The 17,114-nt window shown below is 32.8% G+C and overlaps 1 protein-coding gene across 6 annotated transcripts in view; it reads right to left on the bottom strand.

Annotated features, from left to right (window-relative positions):
- Nucleotides 1-3,372: 3,372 nt before the first annotated feature.
- The window catches only part of WRN (WRN RecQ like helicase), a 116,287-nt gene continuing 102,545 nt past the window's right edge, over nt 3,373-17,114 (bottom strand). For 4 of the 6 annotated variants that reach the window (XM_074329689.2, XM_074329690.2, XM_088793480.1 and 1 more), the window contains 4 exons: nt 16,140-16,302; nt 9,131-9,348; nt 5,972-6,097; nt 3,373-3,576 (listed from right to left, as the gene is read on the bottom strand). In XM_074329689.2, the coding sequence (XP_074185790.2) occupies nt 3,457-3,576; nt 5,972-6,097; nt 9,131-9,348; nt 16,140-16,302 (627 nt within the window). In that variant the 3' untranslated portion in view covers nt 3,373-3,456. The remainder of the gene's footprint in view (nt 3,577-5,971; nt 6,098-9,130; nt 9,349-16,139; nt 16,303-17,114) is intronic. The other 2 variants (XM_088793482.1, XM_088793483.1) reach the window with 1 other exon arrangement.

Genomic DNA, 17,114 nt, shown 5'->3' with positions numbered 1-17,114 from the left:
AAAAGTACGTTATCCCCAATTGTTGAATTGCCTTCCCAAGCAAAATTATGGGGATACCTTCACAGACAGCTGAGATTGCTGAAGTTTGCAGCTCACATCAAGATTGTAGCTTTCTTCAGTGTTTCTGTCAGTTTTGCATTTCTTTGCTTCCCATTAGATACATGTCTATTTAGCTCTAACATGACTTTAAGGTCATTCCACCGAAACTTTCATGCTCTTAGTTAATTCTATTGCAATCACTTTGAATAGGATGAATCTATTCTTTTCTTATTCTAACTATCTGGTAAGACCACAGCTTTCTTGAATTCTAAATACTGTCAGGGATTTGCCTGACTCTGTAGTCATAGTTCTGTGGTCCAATAACAACACAGAAGAGAAAGTAATTAATACTTTTTGGAGGCGATTATCATAATAATAGTATCCTAAAAGAAAACTCCTTATTTTCAAGAATAAACCTGAGACAGACTTGAAGCCTGAGACTGCTGAAGAATGATACCACACCCAGGAAATTAAAGTCCAGTTTATCTATTCTTACAGTAAGTACCCTATACCGTAGTGTGCTGTGATCATTGTGTACCTGGGCACCAGGCAGGGACAGGTAGCAGTTTCCACAACACACCCTGGTGGTGGTGGTGGGGCAGCAGGGAGAGGGGAGGACACAAAACCCTGAGGGAACTCATGGAAGACGGAGACTTGGAGCTCTAGGAAGCCTCTGCCTAGGAGCGTGCTGCTTCGTCTTCTACTTTGTGGAACTATCTCTATGAGTTTCTATATCCTTTACCACTAAAGAAACTTTGTATCTTTTGTGCCTTTTGAAGGGTCTTCCTATCAATCACATGACTGTAACTGTTGTGACAACCGCACACAAGTGGAAGTTAAAAACAAATAAAAAACCCTCATTCAAACAAGTTTAACGTAAGTGAAGGGAATTTAAGGACCCGGGTATCTGAAATACTCAAAGGTGTCTGTGATTTCAGGAAAGGCATGAATTAGTATGCCAGAAATCTCACCAGGATGATTCCTCATGGTCCTAAAATTGCTCCAACACGCCCAAGGTTCATGCTTCCCCATGAGTAACAGCAGGGTAAGAGAGAACATACTTGTTTCGGCATTTCATAAAATGTCCTGAGACATACTCTGATTGGACAGCTTAGGTCACATACCTACCCCAGATCCAAACACTGCTACCAAAGACTAGCTCAGATGAGGTCGTAGGTGCCAATCCCATATTCAGGTTGGAATTATTCTCCCTGAACCAACCCAAACAGAGGTCAAGAACTATGTATGCTGGGAAGGCATAATAAAATTCACTACATAAAAAAGAAAATAATAATTTTCTCTCCCTCTGGCTATGTATTTGGCATGAGAATATAACATATTTCATTTCATGAATGTTCAAAGCTGTACTTAAAATAGCAGAAAAATTGGGAGGAACTTTAATGTCCAACAATATGAAATAAGTTAAATAATTCATAGTAATGTCTGTATAACAAAACACTATACCACCAGTTCTCAGCCTCCTAGATCTCAGGACCCTTTTACATTCTTAAAAATTGTTGAGGACCCAAAAGAGCTTTTGCTAATGTGGGTTATAGATATCACTATTTACTGTTTTTATAAATTAAACTGACAAAAAAATTTTAAAATATTTATTAATTTGTTTATAAATAACAATAGTAATTCTATTACATAGTAACATAAAGACAGTTTAAAACAAAAAAATCCCCTCCACATAATTGTGAGAAAAGTGGCATCATTGTCTGGCTGGATTCTCAGATCTGCTTCTTTGTTAAATCTGTTTTGATATGCTGTTTTGGCTGAAATGTATGAAGGAAGTTGGACCTCAAACAGATACGTAGTTGGAAAAGGGAGACGTATTTTAATAGCCTTTCCAGATAATTGTAGACATTTTTCTTTGAAACTATCCCAAAACTGGACAAATGTTAGTTCCTTAAAAGATTGGTTGCAATGTGTAATCTGAAACCATATAAATCATGTTTTCATATACTGCCATGTTAAAATCCATTGATCCATTGTGCACTCTGAATGGATCTCTTACTTGTGCATGATTTTATAAGATAATGTATTAATCATCCAGAAAATATTGGTTCACTGAGTTATGCAGATCTTCTAAATACTGACAAAAATCATTATATAAAAAAATAAATAAATAACCTTACTCATCACATTAGAAAAGTCTTTGTTATAGGAAGCCGTCACATTCCTGGTAGCAAACACAAGTTTTACAAAATTATAAATTTTGCTAGAAATCTCAAATTTTATCATTGGCAACAAATACCCATCATTTTTCCCTGAAGTGAGAAGCTGATGTTCACTTTTGAAGAAATGTCCACCACACACCCAATCTGAATAACCAATCATCATTTTCTATTAGTCATTCTTTTCAGTAGAAATGGTATTGCAAAGGGGAAAAAGCAACTAAGTTCACAAATCAAAGGAGTGCTTTCTCTGGCGATCACCATCATACTTTGGTAGCATAAGTGCCTTCTGCGTATTTGCCATTTCATCACGTAGAATATTGAAAACAGGTGTGCTTAAGGATTAAGAATTAAGAAAATCAATAATTTGGCGCCATTGCCTTGATCTGCACTAAAGTACCACTGGTTTTACTCACTGTTGCTTTACACCCTCATTGCAAATATCAACATAGTACAAAAGGCAAAAGATATCTTGGTATTAGGAAAATACTGTTTTGCTTTTGCAGATCCCCTGAAAGAGTCTTAGGGACTCCTAACAATAGTCTGCAGACTACACTCTGAGAATCACTGTACTATATAAAGCCACAAAACAAGATTCTGTGGGAGACTATTTAATGACATTAAAAAATGTTCAAAATATAGTCAAATGAAATAAGTAACAAACAATATGTTTGTTTCTCTAGAAACAATCTGAAATAGAAAAAATGACAAAATCACCAATAGAAGTGATTATATCAATTAAAGTATACAATAGAATAGTATGTTGCTGTAAAAAACAATGAGCTAAACCAATATAAAAAAGGTCTTCATGCCATATTAAGTAAAAAAGTTTGTTGCAGAAAATTGCATAAAGTGTGATCTCACCTGTGTTGAAAAAATAACATATATGTAGATACATATGCAAAGGCATGTAAACGCAGAAGAAATGACTAAAGAACTATAGTTCTTATATATAATAGGAGTTATCTTCTGGTAAAGGGCTGGTAATGGGTGTGAGGAAAAAGGAATATGGGGACTGTCGAAAGATGTTTTTAGCGTAGCTTGAATGTTTTACAAAGAAAATTCATTCATGCATTATTCATGTAACAGACTAAGAAAAGAAGTGAAGATGAGAAGTTTTGGCAGGATACACAAAAGGGGCTAATTGTTTATCTGGTGGAACTGTTGATAATTTTTATTTTCTTTTTCACTTCTCTGGATTTTCTAGAGAAACATAATTCTTCTGGCAACTGCCAGCTTAACTAAAAAGACCCTTCTTTTTTGTTTTGGCCATTGGTTTCTTGCTGGAAGCAGCTAAGATCGTATTTCCTTTGTCAAACCACTCAGGTAATTTTCTCTTTGAGGTTTCAGATGAAGTCTATAGGAAAGAAACAGAAAAGGAAATATTTGTACTGTTGAAAATGTGTGTCAATTACAAAAAACTAACATAGATTACTGAATATACACCCACATCCTTCTCTTGCCAAATAAAACACAATAGTGAGATCTACAGAATTTATTTCTACATCAAAAAGTAAATAAAAGAGATACAAAATCACTATGTCATTTCTTTAGACAGTTTACTTACCATCCTGCTACGTATTCTAAGACACTTAAGTGTAGACACTTATTGGGAAGGAAAGAACTAGATATTATTTCATATCTATGTTCCATGGTGTATTTGCTTAGAGTTGACCAAAACAGTGAATTTAATGTGCTGAGGAAGATGTCCGCCAGGGAATGTGTGTGGGCACACGCGTACACACACAGAGTTACATTAGGCATTTGAAAAAGAACATAACTTCTACATGTACAATGGTAGACAGACTAGAGGAGTGGTTCACTCGTCAGCAGTACCTTGCAGAGTTACTGAGACAGCAGAAACTAAAAAAAATTTGCTGAATAAATTAAAAAATTGTTTTTCGTTTCATACTCTTTTAGAGATTCTGCTAAAATCTAGAGATCTACTTCTGAAAAAACAAGACAAATGTACACAATACTTTGCACAGTTTTAGTGGGCCCACGCACCAAAGGATGTCTCAGGACCCTAAGTTAAAAGTCCCTGAAGAAAAATTGTTTTAAGAACCACAGGCAGTGATTGTGTACTAAACAATCTGCACAAGAAAAAAATAAAAACAATTTTAAGTAGGTAAGTGTTCCATTAAGTCTAAAATGGTATTAATTTGTATTATCTCAGTTTCAGCACTAGAAACTCACACTAACATGACAATTATTCTTACATGAGTACACCTTGGAATCCAGCAGAGTTAATTTAGTTATTAGAACTAGTATTTGAAGGACTTTACGGTAAAGTGGCCTCATCTGAGCTATAATGTGCGTGTTAGCCTAAGATATAAAAGCATAATTTACTCAATTTCAAAAATGAAGACTATATCTATATATTGTTCATTAACTGCTTGCTATGTTTTATTATGTTTTCTATGTTTAAAAATGGTTTCAAAATATTTAAGGGTAGGAAAAAAAGTAAAATATCCTTGGCAGAAAACTGTGAAACCTTATATTAAAAAAAAAAAAAAGGTAAGAACTGTTAGCTGTTCCAGCTTAATTAAAGAAATCCAGTGTAGAAGAAAGGACTATTCACACTTCAACAAAAGCTGAAAAAAAAAGAACTGGCTAAGATAGCAACTTTTGTCCTGAGTACCGATTTCCTCGTAGGGAAGAAAAGACCAGGAGAAGAAATTAGATTTATATTCACTGTACGATACTATAATGTTTGCCTTAGAAATAATAAATATTAGGGATATAAAATGGCACTGAAAAAAGGCATTTGGGTAGGGATAAAATTGGCCCAGAAATATTTATTCTTCTCAAAGGATCTTATTAATATCAAAATCCCTTGCAGCCACAGACAGCTACAGTTGCTTACAATCAGAGTTGGAACCCCTGAGTGCATCTGGGGAAGGAAACCAGTTAAGATTATAACACAGCCAAAAAGTAAAACAGCATGGAATCTGAACAGTAGGAGAGGAAAGGAAAAAAACCGAAAGTCCTTTGTTGTAGCTGAATACCATGGAGTAAGCAGGGACTTTGAAACCAGACAGAACTATGTATGAATTCTGAGTCACTTGCTAAATATATGCCCTTATGAATGTTATGTAAGCCTCAATTTCTTCACACAGAAAATAAGAGTAACAGCACATATCATTACTAGATTATTTGGAGAGTTAAATGAGAATTTATGTAATGAAAATATATGTAAAATATCAAAACACATTCGGATTTATCTGTGACATTCATTAATTGGTAGCTAATATCATTTAAAGTATTTTATCTTCTATAATATTTCTATAGAATATGATTTTCAGCATTTTTCTTATAATTATAATAATGATCTAATTTCATTGAGAAAGGGGGAAATGCTTACTTACATTGAGTGTATCTTTTGAATCTCAACGATAAGTATATGGAGAGACTTAAGTTATGAAGTCTAGGTCACCTATCAAAAAAAATGCCTGGCAGAGACTAATTCGTTATCAGTAGACTAAAATTCCCAGCAATCATAACATTTTAAGGGGATATTTACATCTTTTTCATACTCCAAATTCTATTAACAGACTATTATCATTAAGGTGAGCACACAAAACATTTACTCGTTTGCTGATTACATGTGCATGTATATATGTAACCAAATAGAGATATATGTATGTTATATTCATATTTAATTTCATCTAAAACAAAAATAAATCTAAACATATTAGTTATCAAGCCTGATGTGTTTATCATGAAAACTATTTTACTAAATCAATTTTTACCTGTAAATGAGAATCTGTAAATAAAAGTTCTAGTTCTGAATCGCTGGGAGGCTGATTCCAAGCAGTTAGCGAATTTCCGTGACTCTCATCCTTCGGTGAAAAATTACAATGATGTTTTCCATCAACCTTTAACATTTTTATAGAACACAAAATAGTTACAGCATGTACTATTTCCTTAGGGAAAAAAAAACTATGCCTACAAAAGCAAAGCTTAAGAAAATTCTTATTATTCTGAAGTACTGTATTTTAACAATGATTTACCCATAAGGCATTTTTTCTGAGTATCTTACAATAGTTTGTAAATAATATTGTATATTTTATTTCATAATGAAACTTAGTGGCAGGGCAAGAAATCTATCTCTCATTCTCTCTTCCTCTGTCTCTCTCTCTCTGTCTCTCTGTCTCTCCCTCTCTCTCTCTCTCTTAGGCAATCAAGAAGAAATAGAAGGGAAAAAGTGATACAGGAGGAAAGGGTTCTGAGAAGATGGAAGCACCAGCATAGTTTTTTACTTACTCTTAATCCTAGCATTAAAACTAATAGAAATAGGTGGAAAAAGCAAAAAATTATCATCTACATTTACAAAGAAAGTTACCTCAGGAAACCGAAAATATATATAAGGACAAACCATCAATAGCCATAAGAACTGCTCGGTATAGCATCTCTATGTGGGAAAGCAGAGGCAAGCAGTGAGGTGCCTGAGAACATGAGGACCCCAAAATAGCCCACAGGTATTTTGGAAAGCATGATAGATTAATTTGAGAACAGCATCTGAAAGTGGGAGGGCTTCTGAAGCCCAGATAAAAGTGACAGAGGAATGTATCTCATAAACCAAGTTTCTATATTTTGAACATAACACAAAAACAACAGAAGAGAGAATTCTGTGAACTTGGAAAAACTATGCTGAACCATGTCTTCTTTAGAAACTGCAGGGAAACTAATGTCACATGAAAACACGCAACAGAAAAGTGTCAAGGTCAAATCCAAGACATCAAAAAGACTTTCTAAGATAGAGAATAAAACTGTAACCTCTGAAAATGAGCTAAAAAACATTAGGAAAATGATTCAAAACATGATAGAACTTCATAAATCAAAATCAGAAAAACTCAAAACTGAGTGGAAAAGCTCAAGAAAAAATTAGAAATCAAAAGTAAAATCTAAGAAAAGTTTCCTGAAACAAAAATTTTAAAACTATTAAAAAAGTTCCAGAAATTAAAAAAACAACAAAAAACGACATATTTAAAGAACCCACTGTGTACTTCTTAATTCAGAACCACCAAATATCCAAGACATAATCTTCCTCCATTAAACAGAGGAATGACTGGGCCTCTATCTTAATAGCTATCACAATATTTGTAAATCACATGATGCGTCAAGTAATAAAAAGAAACTGTTCTGACATTATTCTTTATCAGAAGCCTCATAATTATAAGAAGAAAAACACTAAGGGATACAACTAGGTTTGTAGAGATGATGAATGTTAACATATGAAAGAAAGATCCGGATACTAGGCCTCTGACAGACTCCACAGTATTGAAGTTTTCTATACCAGGAGGCAGATAAAAGAAAAATACTTTGGCTCACTCACTTCTTAATCTACTTCCCAGTGCCCAAATCCTTGTTCCCTTAAATGGGAGGAAAGGAAGCTAAATCCAGTCCCACCCACCAACCCCCACTTTGTTGCTGGCATCTAATGTTATTTTGATAGAGGAAAAGCAAAACTGTTGATGTGTGGTTAAAATAATATTTTACTATAAATGTGCTTCAGAAAAAAGTAAGGAAAAATTAAAAGTTATACCTTTTCCTGTATTGATAGGTAGAAATTAGGGAAAAAATAAGGTCTTAGGCACCTGGTACAGATTTCAGAAATAAAAGGCTGGGAATCGAAGCCAAATATCACTAACACCACCCAACACATATTTTCTTTAATGCCCTTTTTATAGCTAGTTCAACTGTCAAAATAATGTAAAGAATTCCAATTAATCAAACTTCATGAGGTTATCTAGAACAAGACTATATACAAATCTAACTGAAGTACAGAATTAAATAAGATCAGCTCTCGTTTTTAAGCTATTGAGAAAAGCAGTTTAACTGTTGAAAACCTATAAAGATTATCACAGAACTGAAATGGAGTTCCTAATTCTTTAATATAAATATTAGCAACCACCTACTACCATGCTGAATTTATCATGTAGAAACTAAATTTTTAAATTAATTATTTGTTTTCACAAATGTTTATCATGGAGTCATGTAATTTTAGACCTGAAAGATACGGAAGGCCAGATTTTCGATTTTATACAATCATTTTATAGAGTCACACTGTCAAAGAATAATTATTCTCTGATCACTATTTTTTTCACACCATACACAGAGAAATAATTTTCAAAGCATTTGACTTTAATAAAATGTGCTATCTAAAATAATACTAAATGCCTGGTCTTTCTCTGATCTTGCAAAAAGTACATTGCAATATGCTCTGAGCCACAAGCAACAATTATCCTTGTACCTGAGATAGTCAGTATACCGTGTTTCCCAGAAAATAAGACCACGTCTTATATTAATCTTTGCTCCAAAAGACTCATTAGGGCGTATTTTCAGGGGGTGTCTTATTTTTTCATGTACAACAATCTACATTTATTCAAATACAGTCATGTCATCGTCTTCTGGAACATCGTCAAAACGTACTAAATGCATCCGTCTGGCTGACGATCTGGGGCTTATTTTCGGGGAAACACAGTAACAGCAACAGTGTATGATAAATGACAGAATAATAGACAAACCAGTTTGGGAGGTATTTATAATAGAATTTGTTTTCATTTTCATTAATCACATAAACTGTCATATGCTTAATGCCAGTATTAATTACACCTATAAAAGAAAGAGAATTTCCAGGCTATATAATTGAAGATAGAGAAAAAACTTAAGCTGACATTCCACACAATAAGCTAAAAGGATAAAACATTCACCATTTCTGTCATTTAAAAAAATCACTTTTCTCAGTTCAGATTTATAAAAAGCAAAAGAAATATGGCACACAGATAAAAAAAAAAAGTAGCTTTATATCAGAATTTGTGACAGTTGAAAACATACAGCATTCTAGGATTAGAATATGCAAATTAAATAAACTGACACTTTATGAATATTCTGCATATAATTAACACCTTGGTATTAGGGCCAACTTCTTCTTCCTTGCTTCTCTTAGAACTTGAATAGCTCTCTTCAGAGTCGGGGAAACATCTCCTTTTGTTGGAATCACATGAAGGTTGGAATAACAGTCTGTTGTCACTATCTTTTTCCAGGATCTCAATCACCATATGGATAAGGTACATGTCAATGTTTTCAGGAACAAACATTCTAATTAATTTAATTTTATTCAACTCTGTAAAGGATGAAAAAATAAGATTTAAAAATAAATTACACAGAACATTTTAGAAAACCTATGAGCTGGAAATAGTGAAATATTTAGAAGATATAAAAGAGGAAGGTGGCCAAAAAAAATGTTCCTCTTTCAAATGAGGATATCCCTACAGAAGGGCAGTGACTAAAATGTATCCTTCACTCCTGAACTACCTGCACCCTCTGCCCACAAGATCCAAAATCAGGTCAGTGCCACTGACTCTGCATAAATTATGTCTCATAATTTTTGTGGGCAGCACTGAGAATCAAAGCCACAATTCCAAGAATTGTTTCTAAAGGAAATATGCTTCAAATTCCAAATATTAATTACAAGTTAATGTCTTGAAAATAACTTATTCTTAAAATAGAAGCTAATTATACTTGTAAATAAGAGGCCAATAAAAAGGATCCTTTCAGTGGATACTGCAGCATGACAAAACACATCAATTATTTAAAATGCATATTAACTGAGTTTTTGGGGAAAATACATCTTATTTTCAGAATCAAGGAATTTTTAATTTTTGTAACTCAACAGAACCGATTCAGACTATGTTAGTCTCTTCACACCTTTTACAAATTATGTAGCAATTCCCCAGCAGACCACTATTTATGTTCCAAGTACTTCCTTCCAGCATCATTCATCTGCAATTCTCTAAAGTATAGTAAAGCAGCTTAAACCTATTCACTCATCTTCATGTAACATAGAAAAGTGGTATCAAACATTAATGATGACACCCAATTCAAATTAACAATCAGAAACCAAGTATTTTTAAATGACACTCTGAAAAGGTGGTTTTTAGATTTACTAGAGTTTTCAGGTTTGTAGTCTCCTTTCTTCCAAAATTCTTACCTTGCTACTCAGGATGTCCCCCCAAAAACTGCAGTTTTGTTTTTTTTTAAAAAAGAGAAGGTAACACAGCTAACAGATTATTAGGATAATGGGCTATCCAATTATTTGGCTTGTACTCTTTCTAAATTTAAAGTTTTAAAATCGAAAACTGATGTTAATCAAAACCTTGGAAAAATAAGATTACTTCTAATTGTGATAAAATCAGCAATGTGACTATCACATCTATCAACCAAACTAAACTTTTATTTGTCCTCTGGTCATTATACCATCCTAATACCATTGAAATTCTGCCAATTTTACTACTTCAAAAATTTTTAATGGCTGCAGAATCTTCTTTGTATATAACAGAATTTACTTTGAGTTCCCTTTCATTTGTCCTCATTTTTCCTTTGGAAAAAGAAAACGTTCTTTTGAACATTATATTACACATATCTTTCCATATTTCTAGATTCCCAGAAGTGAAGTTACTAGTTCAAAGGTTAAGCACCTTTTATATTTTGACACATATTGCCAAACTACCTCTATAACTGTGTTGTCTGAGACAATAACCTCTAGCCACATGTCTACAGAGCACTTGAAATGTGGCTAATATGCCTGAGGAACTCAATTATTAATTTTTAGTAATTCTAATTAATCTTAAATTAAATTTAAACACTGATACTTGATTCAGTTATCAGAAAATTTTTAAGTATGTTTGGAATAAATTGGGTTATCTTCATCTATTTATTAAATTGTAAATTTTATAAAAGCTAAATACAGATCAAGCATTTCAAATTAAATTTAACATTAGAAATGAGATATGCTGTGAATGAAAAATACATACCTGATTTCAAAGCTTAGTACAAAAAAACCCTCATCAATATCTCATTAATAATTTTTATATTCATTCACGCTGAAATAACATCTTTAATATATTGGGTTAATTAAATTATATAAATAAAATTAATTACATCTGTTTATTTTTACTTTTTAAATGTGACTTTTAGAAAATTTAAAATTGCATATGTGGCTCACATTATATTTCTTTTTGGATAGTGCTGCACCAGAAAAACCATACAAATTTTCCCATACTCTAGCCAAATAACACAATTACATTATACTACATTCATGTTCTTCTCTAAGTACTTAAATATTGGATAAACAAACTATACATCCTTAGTTTCACCATAGTATAAATGTAAAATTCAGATGCTAATTTTGGGTGAAACATCCAGACAGTCTTGTCCTATCATAAGATAATTGGCTAAATGAATTATTTTGAAAAGGAAATAATATTTTATTCCATTTGTAACAACCCATTTCTAGTATTAGAATCTTCTTTTCATAAAATTATGACGTACAAACATTTGCCTATTGTTTTTTAAACCATTAATGATTAATACATGTAAAGTTGCTATACTGTAATTAGAATATAATTTCAAGATATAATTAGCAAATTCATTTATTTACTTACACATTTCTGTAAGTATCCTTTATATTTTTATCTTAAAGTCATTCTATAATATACATATGCAAATAAGTCATCCTATAATAGACATACATATGCAAGTAAGTGGCATCTAGCTCTAAAGATGCTTATTATTATTCTGCCCTAACTTTCCATGCAGGTAATTGCTGAAAATATCTATTGGAGAATGAAATAATGAACACTGGCTACACTCTTTCAGTGCTTTAAAAGAGATCATATTACCCCTACTTTTGTGGCAGGTCCCTTGGAAAGCACCCTTAATTTTCCAGGCACATGGACATAAAGAATGGGAGAATGAAATTATTCAAAATACTATCCAGGCACCTCATTAAATGCCTTGCTTCATTTATTACTAAGCGTAGTTAGAATCTCAATTGCATAAAAGAAGCTTAACATTACATAAACATAATAAAACTAAGAATAAAGAGGTACAGAATTCCTTTAAATATTAAGCTACAAGGACAAAAATCTAGTTAGCAAATTAAGACAGTATGAAAATAATCGATATAATTTCTCAACTCACAAATATTCTATTTTTAGGTCTAAGATTATGCCATAATAAAATATAGAAAATCCTCAAGTCAGGATTGTTCAAAATTTAAATGCCAATCAAACTTACTCATTAAAATACTGAATTATGTGATATGGCTACAGTTAAATAACAATGAAAATAACATATCTGAATCATTAATATAGTATGTATATTTTCATTTCTTATTTTAATTTATAACAGCAACATTTTCTCCAATAAGAGAACAAATAGTTTTATCAAGGAAAGATAAAATTAAAAAAGTAAAATTTCACATCAATAAATTATATCTTATAGACTATAAATGTAAAATCAAAAGAAATAAAATTTAGAACTCATGGTTCTCACAATCGTTAACTTTCTCAATTTTGGCTTTGGAAGTAAAGTACAATACATTTTTCCTTATTATATGTACAGCCTACATACAGTATGTCAACAGAAAGATGAAATAAGTGTTTAAAAGTATTCTATACTGTTCTTTGGAACTTCAATTTAATATATATCCCCAAATGAAAATTTATTTGCAATAAGTATACAGTGCCGAAGACAAATGTTTTAAATAATGTTTTAGTCACTAACGATTACAAATATTTTTCTCATCTCCCTGATATTTATTGAATCAGGCTATGCAATAATAAATAGGGAACTTTTCATGCTTATATATTCTTCTTGATTTTAATATTTCTTAATTTAAAATGTTACATCAGAAATTGAAATTGCTAACTAAAATTCAGAATGTAGTGGGTACCAGATATAGTAGAGAATACTTAAAGATACTAGATATATAAAGATATTAAACTGAATATACTTAAGAACATTTATTTGACTCATCAATTAGAGGTTTATAAACCCAAATCCTCTATCAGGATTAGGAAGTGTGTATTTCTTTCTTTTAAATAGTTGGCAGTACAACTTTAACATGGTATAGGAAAAAGGAAAACCTCGTTCTATCATTAACCTTGACATTATATTAAAACAATTTGCAACTCTTTAGGCCTCAGAGTCCTATCTCTGAAACAGGTGGGAGTCGGAAAATGAAAATATAATGATTTCCAATTTCCTACCAAATATAAAATTCTGTAACTTTACAATTATATTATTTAGGAAGCAAATTAGCAGCACCTCAATGCTTCACCATAGCAAAACAAAATAGATGTTGTCAATACTTGGCTGAACTATACAATCTTAAATCTTCCTCTACCATTTTCCCCTACCAATAATGAATTGAAATTAGAACCTTCATTTGATGTCATTTAAGAATATTTGCCCAAGAACTCTTCAGTACTTGAAAAAAAGGAAGACAGATAATTATAACCTGCCTGAATTACTGAAGTTGTTTGTTTCTATAAGATACATTTGAAACCTCCCTTCGGGTGTACTTATTTATTAACTTCGTATTTTTCTTAATTAGCTCCTGAAAAGGATAGAGTATAAAAGTAATCATATTAAGAGGTATATTGAAGCCAGAAGATCATACCATCTACTTCTTCAATTATCATCATCATATTCATTATCATTGCCACCACCACCACCACCACCACTGCCATTTATGAAATATAGGTGTTCCTGGTATGCGAGGTGGATTAATTCCAGGACCCTATGCTCAAGTGCCTTATATAAAATGACATAGAGTTTGCATACAACCTACGCACATACTTTAAATATACTTTAAATCTCCAGATTACTTATAGTACCCAATACAATATATATGCTATGTAAATAGTTGTTATGCTGTATTGTTTAGAGATCAATTTTCTGGAATTTTTTTCCTAATATTTTTGACCCATGGTTGGTTGAATCTGCAGATGCAAACTCGAGGATCCTGAGGACTAACGGTACTTACCAAGTACCAGAACATTCAGTGCAGTATCTAATTATTTCTCACAATTCTGTAAAGGAGGCAATATTATCCCTCCATGTTCTGGAGAGGAGGAAACTGAGGCTTAGCAAGATTGGGTAATTTGCCCAAGGTAACAGGTCTACAATGGTAGAGCCAAGATCTGAAACAGATCAGCTGTTACCAGAGCCTTGCTCTTACTGACTAGGCTAGCATCCATCCATCATCAGTTTTCAGGAGTTAAAGAAGGCAGCCAAATGAGAGCAAACATGTCAATAGGAAAAAAATTGCATGAACTCTTTCAGAGAATACTGCCTACCATCCAACAGCTCATCAAAGACACATTTCTCTGAGTTCTGAGAGACAATACATATAAAAAGGAAAAAAACAATTCCAGAGGATTAAAATAAAAAAGGCCTCTGAATCTCTGACTACTTCATTTTGCATTGGACAAAAAAGGGGTTTTATATAATCACAGTTTTAATCCTGCAAAGTAATTTAGTGTTTTCCTTCCTCTTCCGCCTTAATTTCTAGTAAAACGGCTGCTGAAGGAGGAAAACTGGAATGCGACCAGGAAAGCTGGCTAGCTTTCTCAAACCATGACTCACAGCTAATTTACCTTGGATATTTTATCACAGGCCAGGATTAGACCCTCAGATTTCAGATTTAGAGACCTAATTTAACCTTAATAGACCCACAGTAACCAAATTCACAAAGTGCTAATTTATTAATTTACTATTATGAATTCACAATTATCACATAGATAAGTACCCAGATTGGTAGACTAGTGCATACTTTCCCTATAGACAGATCCACACTGGAAATCAAATGATAACCAGAAAGCCAAGAAGCGACAGAAAAACAGAATTCATTGTTAAGGTGTTTTCCTCAAATAAGATCTTGACATAACTTATCAACAAGCCCTTAATATACTTGAAGTCTCATTGGCCAGGATTAGAAATTACATATTTCTTTCTTCTAAATAGTTGGCAATACAATTGTAGTATGGTATAATAAAAAGAAAAATTTCAGTTCCCTGAAATTAACTTAGATGACTAATGCCCAAACTCGCCTCCGTGTCTCTCTTTTTCCTGTGATTCCATGGGTGATCAATGGAGGTGATGAAAGTGTCCTTTCTTTAGACCTTCAGTCAAGTCTTGCCTAGAATTAAGGCTGCCTGTTAAGGTGACTTGAATATCTTTGATCTGATCAATTCAGTATAGTATTAATTGTGCTTTCAAATGATGATTTTATTCCCCTTATTTCCAAATTTTGGAGGAACCATGTAGCTGTTCCCAAGTGGGAAAGAATTTGAGGTAATAAAAAATGTAATTATTTGCCCTGCAGCTTTGGAGATAAGGCTTCTTCTTTGTCCACTGCGCTGTCCTAACAGTCTGGAAAGATTTATCACATTTATTGAGTTATATAACACGTCCAGTTTATATTTGTACATTTAGGAGTAAAAGTCCTTTAAATGTACCTCATCTTTACTTCTGTAAAAAATGAATTATAATTTTAAAATAGGCATATTAAAAAACGTCTGCAGGGCAAGCAAAGGGGCTTGATCTCCACGAGCATGGCTGAGGTTCCACAGCAAAGTGACAAGAGGAAACCCTTCTACACGTGCCTACAGAACTTGGTCTACCTTCAGTGTCACAATGACAGCTATCACTGGCTATAAAACAATTTGAAAGGCTACATAAGTGAAACCAATGAATGACAAGGAATCAGAAAAAGTAGGAGTCAATAATTTGGGGGAATGAATATCGAAAAACCTTGTGGGTTTTTTTTCAAGTGATGAGGTAGAAATCACAAAAGGATGAAAGTACACTGCTTTAGGATGAGTGTAAATTGTAATCTGAAGCTGAAAAAAACACACAAAAATTTCTGACTTAGACTTTCCCCTAAATGATAATGGGAAGAAATATTGCTTTTTTCTAAAACAAAAAGCACTACAAAAGTAAAGGTTTCAAAGTAGCATAAAGGCTTGACATTGTTAAGGTGAAACATATTAATGAACTGCTTGTTTACTTCACTTGGGTTCAATGACTCAAGTCATTAAGGCTGCAGAGCAGGGTCATGGTGATCACCTGAGTTGATGGGAGGGTTTCGGATGACATCCGTAATAATCTTCTGAACCTCTGGAGTGAGGCCTGCTCGCTCCATATCGACTGGGTAGCCAGCTTTCACCACTTGGGATAAGTGCATGCCAACCTCTGAGAGAGGCAGATTCCTGTTCTCAGCTACACTCTCCTAGAGAAGTAGCAGTAAAACAACCAGTGAGGTTTTTTTAAAGTTTCTACTATACAGTATTCAAAGTGGCCAAAACCTTTAGGTAATAAAACATTCACTGAGAAATAAACAATGTATTAAACCTTCACTTAAAATTTTCATTTTAACTACGTCTTTAAAACTACCCACATTATAGAACTCTACAGGCTCTACTTGTTATAGTGAGTAAAAGTCATACAGCGTTAGCTAAGAAATGAATTCTTATCCCTCTGCAATTTTCACCTTAAAAACCTATCAGTGGCAGACAGTAGTCAGTCATTCTATGTAAGTCTAAAAACTGCCACAACCTTTTGAAAATATATATAGTGAACTGTAATCCTGTATTCTATATACTTACAACATGGTATTTTAGTTACATGAATTTCCAAGAAGACCAACCCTAAAATGCTTAGTGATAACACAGGCTCCAGATGCATTCTATAAAAGGTTCTTGAGAAGACTATAACAGGTGTTTTAAATTGGATCTATTCATAAAATAAAAATAACCACAATTTAACAAGGGCTGTCATCATTTGCCTCGTATTGAATTTAACATGAATTGTGTTAAATTTAAGACAATGTTACATATTTATGTAGCTTTTTAAATAAATGTAGTTCCAAATCCATTTAAGATATGTGTTAGATAAAACATTCTTTAAAACGCTCAGAGAATTTAGTCACTCAGATCTAAATTATTTCATGATACTCTCTTTTTAACACATCTTGAAAGTCTGAATTTGGACTGTATTTATGTGAATATTGATGTTTTCATAGAATAGAGCATTCAAAGCAAT

Source organism: Rhinolophus sinicus, chromosome 16 (assembly GCF_057876585.1).
Source record: "Rhinolophus sinicus isolate RSI-liver-muscle chromosome 16, RSI-T2T, whole genome shotgun sequence".
In the NCBI taxonomy this organism is placed as follows: domain Eukaryota; kingdom Metazoa; phylum Chordata; class Mammalia; order Chiroptera; family Rhinolophidae; genus Rhinolophus; species Rhinolophus sinicus.
This window is presented reverse-complemented; position numbering and strand designations above follow the sequence as displayed.